Below are 15955 nucleotides of genomic sequence, written 5' to 3'. Positions count from 1 at the left end.
CCGCCCCCCCGCCTGCACCTCCACCCACCATTAGCAGCCTCCCTCCTGCCCGGTCAACCTGCAGAGGACCCAGACGATGAGGGTGTGTGTGGAAGGCCAAAGAAGAGAAGAGAATGTTCTCTGATTCCTAGAAGAGGTGTGTTTGGGGCAAGCAGACCTGTGGCCAGACTAGTAGGTTTTAAATTATCTGAATCTGTGGTTGTGTGTGTGTGTGTGTGTGTGTAAACTTATGTTTCCATATACAACTACAGATGTTCCCCAGGCACACAGACACCATGCAAGTCTGAGCACAAAGTGGGCGGAGCGCTGAGGTAGCTGCGCCTGGCTTGTCATGTTGTTTAGTGGGTGGGACGCCTTCTCGGGCAGGTGCAGGACTTGCCCATCAGCTGCCCGGGAGTGATTCACTCTGGTCCTCGACATCTCCCAGCACGGCTCTCACTCGGCCTCGGTGACTGACCCAAGGGGAGGAGGGTGTGTGGTGACCTGCTTTGGCTGGAAATGACAGTGCATAGCTGCAGTTAGCACCTTATCCCAGGGTGCTGGTGCAAGTTTCTGGGCTGGCCAGACATACAGATATTTCTAGACCGTGCAGGGCCCTTGGCCACAAGCTTCCCGCCATCCGCCTTTATCCCACAGCACTGGCCGTGGCTCCTCCTGGCTCCTCCCGTGACCTGGGTTCTGTGTTTTCCCACAGGGCCGCACCTTCCTCCTTCTCCCCGGTCACAACCTGCCCGTCACAGTTGAGCACCTGTTTTCCTGAAGGTGATTTCCAGAAGCAGGTAAGGACCCCAGGGGAAGGACGTCTGGTAGAGTGGCCATAGAATGGCGTTGAGGAGAGGGCCTTGGGTACTGGCTCTAGGACTGACCGTGAAGCTAGCACATCTCATATCCTTTCTTCATCGTCCCTGATAATGCTCATTGCTTCAGCTGTGTGGGTTCTTAACAGTGAGCGTTGTGGTTCTGCTGATGTCTTTTAGACTGTTAAGATGTGTAAGGTCTGAATTAATATTTTATATAAGCTCTGTGAGTCACACAGTTATATGGCATAGTATTTTCATGCAATGTAAACATTGTACAGATGAAAATGTACATTTTAAAACATGAACATCTAAAGTATATCACATTTTTTTTTTAAATGGACAAAAGTCAAGTGCTGGGACCCATGGGGGAGAGGTGGCTTGTGTACCTATAGGCGCCCCCTGTTGTCTGGCCGAGCCTGAGGTCAGGCAGCATTTACAAGCAGGTGGTAGACCACCCTGGGTATAAAGGTATATTCCAATTTACATAAGTGTGGGTGTTAAACAGCATTAGCTTTAAGTTTATAAATAAAAAGGAGTGCAGGTGGCTGTGTTTGTATTTGGGTGCCCCCCGCAGCCCCCCGCCTGTCAGAGGGAGGCCAGCTTTTCAAAGTCGTTTATTAGAACGGGTCTGACTTCTGCATGTCCTGCTCTCTGGGTCTTTCCTGCTCTACCTCCCAGTTCCAAAGTGAGATCAGCTGTTTCCAAGCTGGAGCTCATGTGCATAGAGATTAGGTCCCTCTAATCTCTGGGCAGGAACATGGTATCTTACGGACGACCTCTGTGCCTCCCAGAAAATGCAGTGCGGCCTCCCAGGCCACGAGCCACATTTGTCGCTTTGTAAGCATCCTTCCCAGTGGTTAGGAACCCCTTCCTGACTGTCTTTTACCTACCAACCTTCCTTCAACAGAGATGCAGGCTCAGAACCACAGGAAGGTGTGTGTGTGGGGGTGAATGCATCTGTGTGTCTGCAGTGAATGTATGGAACTCAGTTTCTCTGAAGTGCATTTGTCCCAATCAGTAATTTTCTGGAATCACGCCCACTTTCGCGTAAGCCGTGGATATTTGTGACACAACATCCACTTAGCCACAAGCCTCTCCCCTCGACTTTCATTTGCATAGTTGATAGTTGCCTGTTTCTTTCCATTTTCTATTTTTTGGCTCATGTATGCCTTTCCCTGTTTAGCTTCCAGAATGTTATATCTTAAGAGAGGGAGCAGGTCTGTCTCTGACTTGGGCAGTTAACACTGAGGGATTTTCTTAAGATTTAGGATGGAAGCTCCACCATCTTAGGCGGTGGTGTGTTTTTGGGGTCGCCAGGAGACCATAACTGAGAAGCAGCGTTACCGTACCTTCAGCTCTCACAGCTGAGGACTGAATGAATAATTATTGTGTCCAAATTCTTTGCAGTTTGGACTTAGGTAATTTAAACACATTTTAGTGGAGACCAGTTCTTGATCCCTACAGGGAAGTATAAGAATTCTCAAGTGAAGTTAATCTGATGTGTGTCAAAACTGTGATGAAAACTTAACCACATGTTTGCTTGGATAGGCACCAAACTCAAACACACTGTAATACACTTGCAGCATACCAGCGACTGAAAGGTCGTTGTTGTTTGGGTTGATTGTGATTGATTCTCTTCAATTATTTCCTTCACATTGGCACCCTTGATGCAGCTTCTGTTTGGGACGGAATTATGTAAACAGGTCCCAGTGTTCTCGTCCATCAGGATTGGAGTGTGGAGGGCAGGAACACGTGTTCACGCCGCAGTCGGCCCTGACCCATGCCTGGGTGTTCTGTCAGGCAGCAGGGTGGAGTCAGCTCAAACTAGAGCTCGAAGAATCCTAGAAGACCAGAATTTTTAGGAAGGACTCCAAGGCAAGGAGTAACAGTTTAAGAACTGGTCTCTGCCAGGGAAGTGTGAGCAGGGAGTGACCTGGCCCCGAAGACCCATTCAGGCACCAACGACACCCCAGGCCCACGGCTGGGTGTGTGAGGCCCCCTGGTAATCACAGTGTGAGTGTGGTGGGTCCCCGGGGATAGTGGAGCTACAGTGGAACAGAACCGGTCTGTACGTGACGCCAAGGCTAGGATTGTTGGGAGGAGCAAAGTTCTGTGAAATAGACCCCGTGTAAAATGATTGAGACGGGCACCCACACACACTCCTGTGGGTTCTGATCCCTCATACTCCTGTTGGAGGAAGCTTGGCTGGTCAGGAAAGGACAGTGAGGAAGGGGCTCTCAACCTCTGTGAAGCCAGCGTCCCGAGGTCCTGGGACGCACAGCAAAACCAGAGACATATCCTTGCCTGGGTAGAGCTGGCCCCTAAATGGGGGGATAGAGCTTGCTCTGGCACCCAGGACTGGGGGGTGGTTTGTGACAGTAGGACCACTATGAAGCCTTGAACCAGAAGGGCCTTTGGGGGGCTTGTGTTGGGGGCCGAGGGGGTGGGGGGTGAGGGGGCAGTAGCACAGACGTAGGGGAGCGGGTGGGTGTGGCCCTGGAGCTCTGGTTCTTTTGTGTGTGGCGACACCTAGTGGCCAGTCCCTTGACTTCCACAAGGAGAGGGCCAACTGACCGTTAGCCCTTGGACACAGGACAGAATCAGAAGACATTTACCCCTGGAAGCCCTAATTCCCAATTTGAAGTCTTCATGGAGCATTTCAGATGACCTCGGAGAACACGACAGCCCAAGGCACACAAAATACTCAGGAATGAGAGTCTTTGGAAAAGCTAAATTTGGTTATGGAGACTGGATTAGGGACTTGTATTTGACTGTAAGTGATGTGGAGATGGTAGGGGGTGGAAGCCCAGACCCCACAGGCTGTCTGGGTTCTGTCTTCAGCCAACTGGGCCAGGGCTGAAGGAAGACGGGGCAAACGAAGCAGCCCCGGCCCCGGCCCTGCAGCAGGTGCAGGAAGACAGTGAGCGTGCACCCCGGCAGGTGCTCTAGGAAGCAGACGAGGGACTTCCCTGGTGGTCCAGTGGTTAAGATTCCATGCTCCCAATGCAGGGGGCACGGGTTCAGTCCCTGGTCGGGGAACTAAGATCTGCATGCCGCATGGTGTGGCCTAAAAAAAAAAAACAAAAGAAAAAGAAACTGGGATGTGATGGGACCGAGTGCCCAAGAGGGCCTGGTGGGGTGCACGACCTACTGCAGTCATGCAGTCAGGAAAGGCTCCCCAGGAAGGCATCTAAGCGAGCGGAAAAGAAGCCAGTTCCAGCTTGGGGACCCCAGTGCAAAGGCTGCTGGGGAGGAGCTTTTTGGCAGGTCCTAGAAACAGACTGGGGGCCAGCGAGACAGAGGGGAGGAGTGGGAGGGAGAGGCAGGGCCGGCCATGTGCGGTCCTGGCAAGGGCGTGAAGCGTATCCTGGGGTAGGTTGGAGTGGGGAGAAATGTCATCCGTTCTGGCTTTTAAAAAGATCATTCCAGGGCTTCCCTGGTGGCGCAGTGCTTGAGAGTCCGCCTGCCGATGCAGGAGACGCGGGTTCGTGCCCCGTTTCGGGAGGATCCCACATGCCGCGGAGCGGCTGGGCCCGTGAGCCATGGCCGCTGAGCCTGCGCGTCCGGAGCCTGTGCTCCGCAAATGGGAGAGGCCACAACAGTGAGAGGCCCGCATAACGCAAGGAAAAAAAAAAAGATCATTCCAGTTAGGTAGCCTCATCCACCAGAGGGCAGACGGCAGAAGCAAGAAGAACTACAATCCTGCAGCCTGTGGAACAAAAACCACATTCACAGAAAGGCAGACAAGATGAAAAGGCAGAGGGCTATATACCAGATGAAGGAACAAGATAAAACCCTAGAAAAACAACTAAATGAAGTGGAGATAGGCAACCTTCCAGAAAAAGAATTCAGAATAATGATAGTGAAGATGATCCAGGACCTCGGAAAAAGAATGGAGGCAAAGATCGAGAAGATGCAAGAAATGTTTAACAAAGACCTAGAAAAATTAAAGAACAAACAAACAGAGATGAACAATACAATATCTGAAATGAAAACTACACTAGAAGGAGTCAATAGCAGAATAACTGAGGCAGAAGAACGGATAAGTGACCTGGAAGACAGAATGGTGGAATTCACTGCTGTGGAACAGAATAAACAAAAAAGAATGAAAAGAAATGAAGACAGCCTAAGAGACCTCTGGGACAACATTAAACGCAACAACATTCACATTATAGGGGTCCCAGAAGGAGAAGAGAGAGAGAAATGACCACAGAAAATATTTCAAGAGATTATAGTCAAAAACTTCCCTAACATGGGAAAGGAAATAGCCACCCAAGTCCAGGAAGTGCAACAAGTCCCAGACAGGATAAACCCAAGGAGAAACACGCTGAGACACATAGTAATCAAATTGGCAAAAATTAAACACAAAGAAAAATTATTGAAAGCAGCAAGGGATAAACGACAAATAACATACAAGGGAACTCCCATAAGGTTAACAGCTGACTTCTCAGCAGAAACTCTACAAGCCAGAAGGGAGCGGCATGATATACTTAAAGTGACGAAAGGGAAGAACCTACAACCAAGATAACTGTACCTGGCAAGGATCTCATTCAGTTTCGATGGAGAAATCAAAAGCTTTACAGACAAGCAAAAGCTAAGAGAATTCAGCACCACCAAACCAGCTCTACAGCAAATGCTAAAGGAACTTCTCTAAGTGGGAAACACAAGAGAAGAAAAGGACCTACAAAAACAAACCCAAAACAGTTAAGACAATGGTCATAGGAACATACATATCGATAATTACCTTAAATGTGAATGGATTAAATGCTCCAACCAAAAGACAAGGAGCAAATCAGGCTCGCTGAATGTATACAAAAACAAGACCCAGGGCTTCCCTGGTGGCACAGTGGTTAGGGGTCCGCCTGCCGGTGCTAAAGGAACTTCTCTAGACAAAAACACAAGAGAAGGAAAAGTCCTATAATAACGAACCCAAAACAATTTAGAAAATGGGAATAGGAACATACATATCGATAATTACCTTAAATGTAAATGGACTAAATGCTCCCACCAAAAGACACAGATTGGCTGAATGGATACAAAAACAAGACCCATATATATGCTGTCTACAAGAGACCCACTTCAGACCTAGGGACACATACAGACTGAAAGTGAGGGGATGGCAAAAGATATTCCATGCAAATGCAAATCAAAAGAAAGCTGGAGTAGCAATACTCATATCAGATAAATTAGACTTTAAAATAAAGAAGCTTACAAGAGACAAGGAAGGACACTACATAATGATCAAGGGATCAATCCAAGAAGAAGATATAACAATTATAAATATATATGCACCCAACATAGGAGCACCTCAATACATAAGGCAACTGCTAACAGCTATAAAAGAGAAAATCAACAGTAACACAATAATAGTGGGGGATTTTAACACCTCACTTACACCAATGGGCAGATCATCCAAAATGAAAATAAATAAGGGAACAATCTTTAAATGACACAATAGACCAGATAGATTTAATTGATATTTATAGGACATTCCATCCAAAAACAGCAGATTACACTTTCTTCTCAAGTGCACACGGAGCATTCTCCAGGATCACATCTTGGGTCACAAATCAAGCCTCAGTAAATTTAAGAAAATTGAAATCATATCAAGCATCTTTTCTGACCACAATGCTATGAGATTAGACATGAATTACAGGGGAAAAAAATGTAAAAATCATAAACACATGGAAGTAAACAATACATTACTAAGTAACCAAGAGAATCACTGAAGAAATCAAAGAGGAAATAAAAAAATACCTAGAGACAAATGACAGTGAAAACATGACGATCCAAAACCGATGGGATGCAGCAAAAGCAGTTCTAAAAGGGAAGTTTATAGCTGTACAAGCCTACCTCAATAAACAAGAAAACTCTCAAATAAACAATCTAACCTTACACCTAAAGGAACTAGAGAAAGAAGAACAAACAAAACCCAAAGTTAGCAGAAGGAAAGAAATCATAAAGATCAGAGCAGAAATAAATGAAATAGAAACAAAGAAAACAGTAGCAAAGATCAATAAAACTAAAAGCTGGTTCTTTGAGAAGATAAACAAAATTGACACACCATTAGCCAGACTCATCAAGAAAAAGAGGGGGCTTCCCTGGCGGCGCAGTGGTTAAGAATCCACTTGCCAGTGCAGGGGATGCAGGTCTGTGCCCTGGTCCGGGAAGATCCCACATGCCGCAGAGCAACTAAGCCTGTGCACCACAACTACTGAGCCTGCGCTCTAGAACCCACGAGCCACAACTACTGAGCCTGCGTGCCACAACTACGGAAGCCCAGGCACCTAGAGCCCATGCTCCGCAACAAGAGAAGCCACCGCAATGAGAAGCCCACACACCACAACAAAGAGTAGCCCCCGCTCGCCACAACTAGAGAAAGCCTGCGTGCAGCAATGAAGACCCAACATAACCAAAAATAAATAAATAAAATAAATAAATTTATAGAAAAGAAAAAGAGGGAGAGGACTCAAATCAACTAAAATTAGAAATGAAAAAGGAGAAGTTACAACAGACACCGCAGAAATACAAAGCATCCTAAGAGACTGCTACAGGCAACTCTATGCCAATAAATCGGACAACCTGGAAGAAATGGACAAATTCTTAGAAAGGTATAACTGTCCAAGACTGAACCAGGAAGAAACAGAAAATATGAACAGACCGATCACAAGTAATGAAATTGAAACTGTGATTAAAAATCTTCCAACAAACTGTGATTAAAAATCTTCCAACAAACTGTTATTAAAAATCTTCCAACAAACAAAGCCATGACCAGATGGCTTCACAGGTGAATTCTGTCAAACATTTAGAGAAGAGCTAACACCCATCCTTCTCAAACTCTTCCAAAAAATTGCAGAGGATGGAACACTCCCAAACTCGTTCTATGAGGCCATCATTACCCTGTTACCAAAACCAGACAAAGATACTACAAAAAAAGAAAATTACAGACCAGTATCACTGATGAATATAGATGCAAAAATCCTCAACAAAATACTAGCAAACAGAATCCAACAATACATTAAAAGGATCATACACCATGATCAAGTGGGATTTATCCCAGGGATGCAAGGATTCTTCAATATACACAAATCAATCAATGTGATACACCATATTAACAAATTGAAAAACAAAAACCATACGATCATTTCAATAGATGCAGAAAAAGCTTTTGACAAAATTCAACACCCGTTTATGATAAAAACTCTCCAGAAAGTAGGCATAGAGGGAACCTACCTCAACATAATAAAGGCCATATATGACAAACTCAGAGCAAATATCGTTCTCAATGGTGAAAAACTGAAAGCATTTCCTCTAAGATCAGGAACAAGACTATGTTCACTCTCACCACTCTTATTCAACATAGCTTTGGAAGTCCTAGCCATGGCAATCAGAGAAGAAAAAGAAATAAAAGGAATACAAATTGGAAAAGAAGAAATAAAACTGTCACTGTTTGCAGATGACATGATACTGTACATAGAGAATCCTTAAAATGCCACCAGAAAACTACTAGAGCTAATCAATGAATTTGGTAAAGTTGCAGGATACAAAATTAATGCACAGAAATCTCTTGCATTCCTATGCACTAATGATGAAAAGTCTGAAAGAGAAATTAAGGAAACACTCCCATTTACCATTGCAACAAAAAGAATAAAATACCTAGGAATAAACCTACCTAGGGAGACAAAAAACCTGTATGCAGAAAACTCTAAGACACTGATGAAAGAAATTAAAGATGATACCAACAGATGGAGAGATATACCATGTTCTTGGATTGGAAGAATCAATATTGTGAAAATAACTCTACTACCCAAAGCAATCTACAGATTCAGTGTAATCCCTATCAAACTACCAATGGCATTTTTTACAGAACTAGAACAAAAAATCTTAAAATTTGAATGGAAACACAAAAGACCCCAAATAGCCAAAGCAGTCTTGAGGGCAAAACACGGAGCTGGAGGAATCAGACTCTCTGACTTCAGACTATACTACAAAGCTACAGTAATCAAGACAATATGGTACTGGCACAAAAACAGAAATATAGATCAATGGAACAAGACAGAAAGCCCAGAGATAAACCCACGCACCTATGGTCAACTAATATATGACAAAGGAGGCAAGGATATATATACAATGGAGAAAAGACAGTCACTTCAATAAGTGGTGCTGGGAAAACTGGACAGCTACATGTAAAAGAATGAAATTAGGACACTCCCTAATCCATACACAAAAATAAACTCAAAATGGGTTTGTGACCTAAATGTAAGACCAGACACTATAAAACTCTTAGAGGAAAACATAAGAAGAACACTCTTTGACATAAATCACAGCAAGATCTTTTTTGATCCACCTCCTAGAGTAATGGAAATAAAAACAAAGATAAACACATGGGACCTAACGAAACTTCAAAGCTTTTGCACAGCAAAGGAAACCATAAACAAGATGAAAAAACAACCCTCAGAATGGGAGAAAATATTTGCAAACGAATCAACGGACAAAGGATTAATCTCCAAAATATATAAACAGCTAATGCAGCTCAATATTAAAGAAACAACCCAATCCAAAAATGGGCAGAAGACCTAAATAGACATTTCTCCAAAGAAGACATACAGATGGCCAAGAAGCACACGAAAAGCTGCTCAACATCACTAATTATTAGAGAAATGCAAATCAAAACTACAATGAGGTATCACCTCACACCAGTTAGAATGGGCATCATCAGAAAATCTACAAACAACAAATGCTGAAGAGGGTGTGGAGAAAAGGGAACCCTCTTTCACTGTTGGTGGGAATGTAAATTGATACAGCCACTATGGAGAACAGTGTGGAGTTTCCTTAAAAAACTAAAACTAGAATTACCATATGATCCAGCAATCCCACTACTGGGCATATACCCAGAGAAAACCGTAATTCAAAAAGACACATGCACCCCAATGTTCACTGCAGCACTATTTACAATAGCCAGGTCATGGAAGCAACCTAAATGCCCATCCACAGACGAATGGATAAAGAAGTTGTGGTGGGCTTCCCTGGTGGCGCAGTGGTTGAGAGTCCGCCTGCCGATGCAGGGGACATGGGTTCGTGCCCCAGTCTGGGAAGATACCACATGCCGTGGACCACTGGCCTCAGAAATCCCTCCATCTGTCGCAGAAGCTTTCTCCATGCCTTCCTGGCAGTCATTTCAATTTCCGCGTCCCGCAAAAAAAAAAAAAAAAGAAGTTGTGGTACATATTTACAATGGAATATTACTCAGCCATAAAAAGGAACGAAATTGAGACATTCGTTGAGATGTGGATGGATCTAGAGACTGTCATACAGAGTGAAGTAAGTCAGAAAGAGAAAAACAAATATCGTATACTAACGCATGTATGTGGAACCTAGAAAAATGGTACAGATGAACCGGTTTACAGGGCAGAAGTTGAGACACAGATGTAGAGAACAAACGTATGGACACCAAGGGGGAAAAGCCACAGGGGGGTGGGGATGGTGGTGTGCTGAATTGGGTGGTTGGGATTGACAGGTATATACTGATGTGTATAAAACTGATGACTAATAAGAACCTGCTGTATAAAAAAATAAATTAAATTAAATTAAAAATTACAAAAAAACACAACACACACAACTTATAAAAAAAATTAAAAAAATAAAAAAAAAAAGATCATTCCAGCTACTTGCGCTGGGTGGTGGAGTGGAAGGTAGTGAGAAGAGCTGGACAGGAGGAGGAGTGATCCCCCAGAACCGAGCCTCCCCACTTAGCTGTGCTGGGAACTGAGGGCTGTCCGCTGCACTCGTGCACCTGGCCCCAGGGGACGGCTGGCTGTCTCTTACCAGAGGTCATTCTGCAGGCAGCTCACCCCTCCTTCCTGGTTACCAGTGGTTAGACCCTTTTCTGAACCAGGAGGAGGTGACAGGATAGCAGACAGTAGAAGAAGCCTGGGCTTTGGTGGTGGAAAGGAAGGCCCTGTAAGTAGACAGCACTGCATTGAGTGCACAGCTGCATTGCTACGCAATACGCATTTTGCCCTATTGTGCAGGCTTTTAGGGCCGGAGCCCCTGTTAGCTTCTGGGGACTGAGCGGTTGACAGGAGCCTCCAGGGAGGCTGCTGCCCAGGGCTCTGGCATCTTTCTGAGTCTGCCCTTCACCTGGGAGAGCCTGCTGGTCCAAGGCTTGCTGGCCCCTGAGGGATGGACGGTGTGAGGAGTGTCCTTGGCCCGCAAGCTCAGCTCCCTTGGTCCTCTGAGCGCAGCTCCTTGGCACCAGGGCTGCCAGGGCTCCACCCCCACCAGCTGCTGCGTTATTTCTGACTCATCCAGGAGTTACAAGTGTGTAACCCAAACCCCTCCACGCCCGGCTTCCTCCCCCCCAGCTCCTCCTGGAGGGAGGAAACCCTGGGACTTCTCTCCTGGGACCTTTCTGCAGGTCGGGTCCCTGCTGCACCTGGACGCAGCTGCCGCGTGCAGGAGCCACCCTGTGACAGGTGGGTGGGCTTGTGAGGGTGGCGGCAGCGAGCCCGGGCAGGTGTGTGTGCGCGCAGCCCCGGGCTTGCTGTCCCTATCGAGGGACTCCTTGGAGCCCAGCCCAGGAGGCAGCCTCTTGAACTCGTCAGGGACTTTTGCAGAGGGAGCTGTCTTGGTGTTTGGGGGCTGGGTACTGATCCCATGGCTTCTCCAGCTACAGGCCCCATCCGGCTGCCTCTGATCACGTCACTTTGCTCCTCATGGAAGTTGCTGGCTTTGAAAGATGGGGACACTTTGGGTTTCATGCAGCACATCTCCTGGGCTCATAGCAGGAGCCTTGCTGAGGGGTGGCTGGAAGGTAGAGCTGGCCAGAAGCCTGGGTCAGCTCAGCCACCTGGGCCTGACAGCTCCACACACAGAGGGGGCTGGCCACCAGCGCCTGCTCCAGGGAGATCCCTGCTCAGTCTGGCTGTCGGGCCAGCAGGAGTGAGGGAGGAACGGGCAGCTCACCACCTACTCTGGGCTCTCAGAAACGAGCCCCTGATGCAACATGGGCGACCTGACAACTCGTGCCGGTATGCGGGTATGTCTCGTCCTGACACTGCCCCGCCGCCTGCTTCTCCTCGCTCTGCAGGAGTCCCCAGAGCTGGCCAGGGCATGAACCGCGAGGGGGCCCCCGGGAAGAGTCCGGAGGAGATGTACATTCAGCAGAAGGTCCGAGTGCTGCTCATGCTGAGGAAGATGGGCTCCAACGTGAGTGCCTTCGGGGCATCGAGCAGCAGGCCTCCCAGGGAGGGTGCCTGATGCAGGCGGGCAGAGGGGCTGTAACCACCTTCTGTAGCAGCTGTGGTCTGGGGAAGGGGATGCCAGGCCTCTGGCTTGGCTGTGGCTAATTCAGCCTCCCGGGCACAGGCACCAGCATGTCCAGTTCGGCAGGCCCTGCTGGGGCAGTCTTCCCACTCCCTGTGCCATGTTTGGGCCAAGTGGGTGAGGGTCTTAAAGGCCCTGACCTTCCTTTCCTCCCCTCTCCCGGGAGTCTTCTCTTCCGGTGGTGACTGGGGGGCAGGACAGCCACCAAGAGGGCAGCAGATGTGCAGTGGCCCTTCTCAACAGGAGAGGGAGGGGCTCCCCAAGCAGGGCCTGCCCTACGCTGGAATCCCCATTCCCGATCTGATCCCAGTGCCAAGGCCTGTGGGCCCCATGGACCAAGTTTCAGGGGTGGGAACAGAGGGGAGAGGGTGCTCACCCTGGAACTAGAAGGTCAGTTCTCAACAACAGAGGCCCAGGGAGCGGGTGCGGGCCACCCTTCACCCAGCACTCTCGCCCCTGCAGCTGACGGCCAGCGAGGAGGAGTTCCTGCGCACCTATGCGGGGGTGGTCAACAGCCAGCTCAGCCAGCTGCCCCAGCACTCCATCGACCAGGGTGAGTCCATCGACCAGGGTGAGTCGAGGGCCCGTGTGGCCAGCGACAGCAAGTTGTGGTTCCTTTAGAAAGCGTAGCTCCAGCCCTTCCAGATGGGTGGTCCATGAGAGAGATTTTGGGGCGGCAGCTCCCTTACCCACAGAGCTGAGCCCTGGGTGGCGGCAGCGTCTAGACATGGAGCCTGCGGAGCCTCCAGAGCCTCCAGGCCGGTCCCTTCTCCTTCCCCAGCTGGGAGCCAAGGACCCAATCAGGTAATGGGGGGATCCCTTTCTAGGCCTGGGGGAGGAAGAGAAAGAAATGGAGGTGTCTGGGGGCCCCATAGCTGCAGAGGCTCTGGTGGTTGCATTTCTTCAGCCTTTGCCTGCCCCCTGCCCCCCTCCCCCCCAGTACCCTGTTCAGGGACAAGGAAACCACCCTTGTGTGCAGGGGCCTGCTCTAGGGGCGGGCTGCACGGTGGCTGCTGTGTTCCTGGCTGTGCCCAGGAAGGTGGCCCCAGTGGTTCTGGAGGTCTCCGTGTGCCCAAGGGAGTTATTTCTCTTTTGAGTACCCGCAGCCAGTTGTAATGATGGTAGTGGGTAACACTGAGTGTTTATTGTCTACAGGCTCGAGCTGCCAGCTGTATTACTTCTACTTAGCAGGCAAGGAAACGGGGGTTCCGAAGCAATAAGCCACTGCAGCCAGTTGCTGGGGGGCCCAGGATTCAAACCTGCAGCCCGATTGCAGAGCTGGGTTTGTCTCTGTCTGTCCTGGAGCCTCAGGAAGCTGCTGGGCACTTAATGGGCTCTCCCTTTCTGGAAGCCTTATCCTGACCCTGTAGCCCAGGACCCTGACCACCAATTTCCAATTGCTTGGAATTCTTGGCTGTTGAATCGTGCAGCCGGTGACCTGTCTGGTGTGAGCGGGCTCCCAGGAGCAGAGTGCTGATGGGCGTGTTTGCTGATCCCTGAAGCTGGGGAGGTGAGCAGACCTGGCACACGGGACTGCTTTTCCTGAGGCTGCCCTTGTTCTCCTGGATGTCACACGCAGGGCTCTGCCCTGGCGCAGGACCCGGTTCCCGAGCTTTGACGCTGGGTGTGACCCAGCCTGTGCGCCCAAGTCAGCAGAAATGTACAGGGTATTCCCGTGGCCCCAGCAGCTCCCGGGGACAGCCGCTCACCTGGGCCACCCTCGTGCCGCAGCCTGTCTGCGCCAGCTGTGCTGTCAGCCACCACTGGGGAGGAGATAAGGGGTGTGGAGTCTGTCCCCGACCCCTTCCTGGGATATTTCTTCTGGGAGAGGTCTTTTCTCCTCCAGGGCTGATCTGGGTTTTAGCGTGGGTCCCTCTCCCGTGCTCCCCAACCACATTCACTTGAAACCCTCAGGCTTCTGAGTCCCTGGGGCATCACCTTTTCTCCCAGCCTGGTCCTGGGTCACTGGGTTAACCTGAATTTGAGCTGCAGGGGTAAGAATGCCTCTAAGTAGAAAGCTGTTAATGGGAAAAAAATCAAAAGAAGCTATAGAACTGTATGTCAGTATAGAAAACACCACCACATACACTCCCCACCCCCCACCCATATTCACCCATGCACGAATGTATGTGTATAGAGCAAAAGAAGCTGAAAGAATATTTACCAGGTTGTTTATAGAAAATTTTGATGGAGGGTGGAACCACATAAGGGACTTTGACTTTCCAAGTCACACATTTTTTTGTAAAACTAATTTTTTTTAACATTGTGCATACATTTCTTTTACAGTAAGGGAAGTTTTTTTTTAGATTCTGAGTGGCTTTTTTGGTTTCCTATTTTTCTTTTTATTTTTTTTTAATTGAAGTCTAGTTGATTTACAATGTTGTGTTAATTTCTGCGGTACAGCAAAGTGATTTAGTTTTACACATATATACATTATTTTTTAAAATATTCTTTTCCATTATGGTTTCTCATAAGATATTGAATATAGTTCTCTGTGCTATACTGTAGGACCTTGTTGTTTAAAGGGGAAGTTTTAAAAAGTGTTTTTAAGAGAACTCTTTTTGTCTTGCTCAGCTAAACCAACAACTGAAAATAAAAATGAGCTCTGCTGAGTTATTTAAGGCAGTCACGGTGACCTCACCTGGCCTGAAACTGCTGAGCAGTCAGGAGTGAGCCGTGGGCATGTGGGTGTGATTTCGTGGCCCTGGAATCCGGGCCCTCCTGGGTGTGGGGCGTCCACAGACAGACAGGCTGGCCTTGGGTACTTCTCTCCGGGAAGCAGGCTCCTGGGAGTGAACCTGGAGCCGGGTGAGAATCTCTGGGGAGATGGTTCTCTGCTGCTGGGCTGCCCTTCAGTCTGCCCCTCGCCCCACAGTCACCTCCAGCGACAAGCCTCACAGGCTTACTGTATTTTCTTCGTGCCAACAAAACAGCAAGCAGTCCAGTCTCTCCCACTATGGAGGTTCAAGCCTGAGAGCAGGACCCTACATTTCTGCCCACACCATGGGGCCAAATGGGGCTTTGATAAAATTCCAGCCTGCCCACCTTCCCCGTTGGCAGAGCCGACCTCAGCTGATGCCACAGGGCATGTTGCTGTCAGAGTCTCAGGTGCCACCCAGGTGGCAAGAGCCCTGGATCATTGCTTCCAGTGCTCAGGACCCCAGCAGGAAAGGCCCAGAAAGACCTAGGAGCATTCGGGGTGATGGGCGGGACCATCCCATAGAAGCCTGGTGTGAGCGCCTCCTGCCACTAGGCGGCACTGTCTCTCAGCAAATGCTTGTGCGCTGCTCCGCCGGCTCCCGCAACTCTGACCTATGCTGTTCCAGCTGTCCTCAGTAGGGGGCCTGAGGCCGCCCCACCAATGGGTCAGCGCTTGGCCATTCGTCCCGGGGTCCTGCCCACTACCTTGGACCCGCACACGCTTCCCCTCTGGGGCTGGAGGGGTCTGGTACCGGGAGCACTGCTTGCCCTCCCCAGACCCAGGTAGGAGAGCAGCAAGCTGGGCATCCCTCAGCCCACGCCTCCCGGCTACCCCCCATCCCATTCTTCCCTCGGTGAACACGTGTTCAGTATCTGCTGGGTCCAGGTAGGTGCTGGACACCCTGGTGCACAGGCCTGCACCATAGCGCCTCACCAAATGCTTCCAGGAGAGGGCCCCAGAGGCCCCCCAGTACTGCACTGGACAGTGGGTAGACCTGCCTGGGCTGTGCTGTTCCAAGACCACCCTCGAAAGCCTCCTTCTGGAAGCTCTCCTTTCCCTCCCTTGTCTTCCATGAGACCCCCCTCTCTCTCTCCCACCTCCCCCATTTTCTGCTTCTCTCTGCTCACTG

At 49.0% G+C, this 15955-nt stretch overlaps 1 protein-coding gene across 2 annotated transcripts in view; it reads left to right on the top strand.

Moving 5' to 3' along the window:
* CTNNBIP1 (catenin beta interacting protein 1) overlaps positions 1-15955 on the top strand; it is a 52283-nt gene that overhangs the window by 22966 nt on the left and 13362 nt on the right. The window contains exons 2-4 of one of the 2 annotated variants that reach the window (XM_007453321.1): positions 695-779; positions 11890-12008; positions 12588-12678. In XM_007453321.1, coding sequence (XP_007453383.1) covers positions 11913-12008; positions 12588-12678 — 187 coding nt within the window. In that variant the 5' untranslated portion in view covers positions 695-779; positions 11890-11912. Of the gene's footprint in view, positions 1-694; positions 780-11169; positions 11276-11889; positions 12009-12587; positions 12679-15955 lie in introns of those variants that run through there. The other variant, XM_007453320.1, reaches the window with a different exon arrangement.

The sequence above is a fragment of the Lipotes vexillifer genome, unplaced genomic scaffold (assembly GCF_000442215.2).
Source record: "Lipotes vexillifer unplaced genomic scaffold, Lipotes_vexillifer_v1.1 scaffold575, whole genome shotgun sequence".
Classification (NCBI taxonomy): domain Eukaryota; kingdom Metazoa; phylum Chordata; class Mammalia; order Artiodactyla; family Lipotidae; genus Lipotes; species Lipotes vexillifer.
Note: the sequence above shows the minus strand (reverse complement) of the source record. Positions and strands in the feature narration are given on the sequence as shown.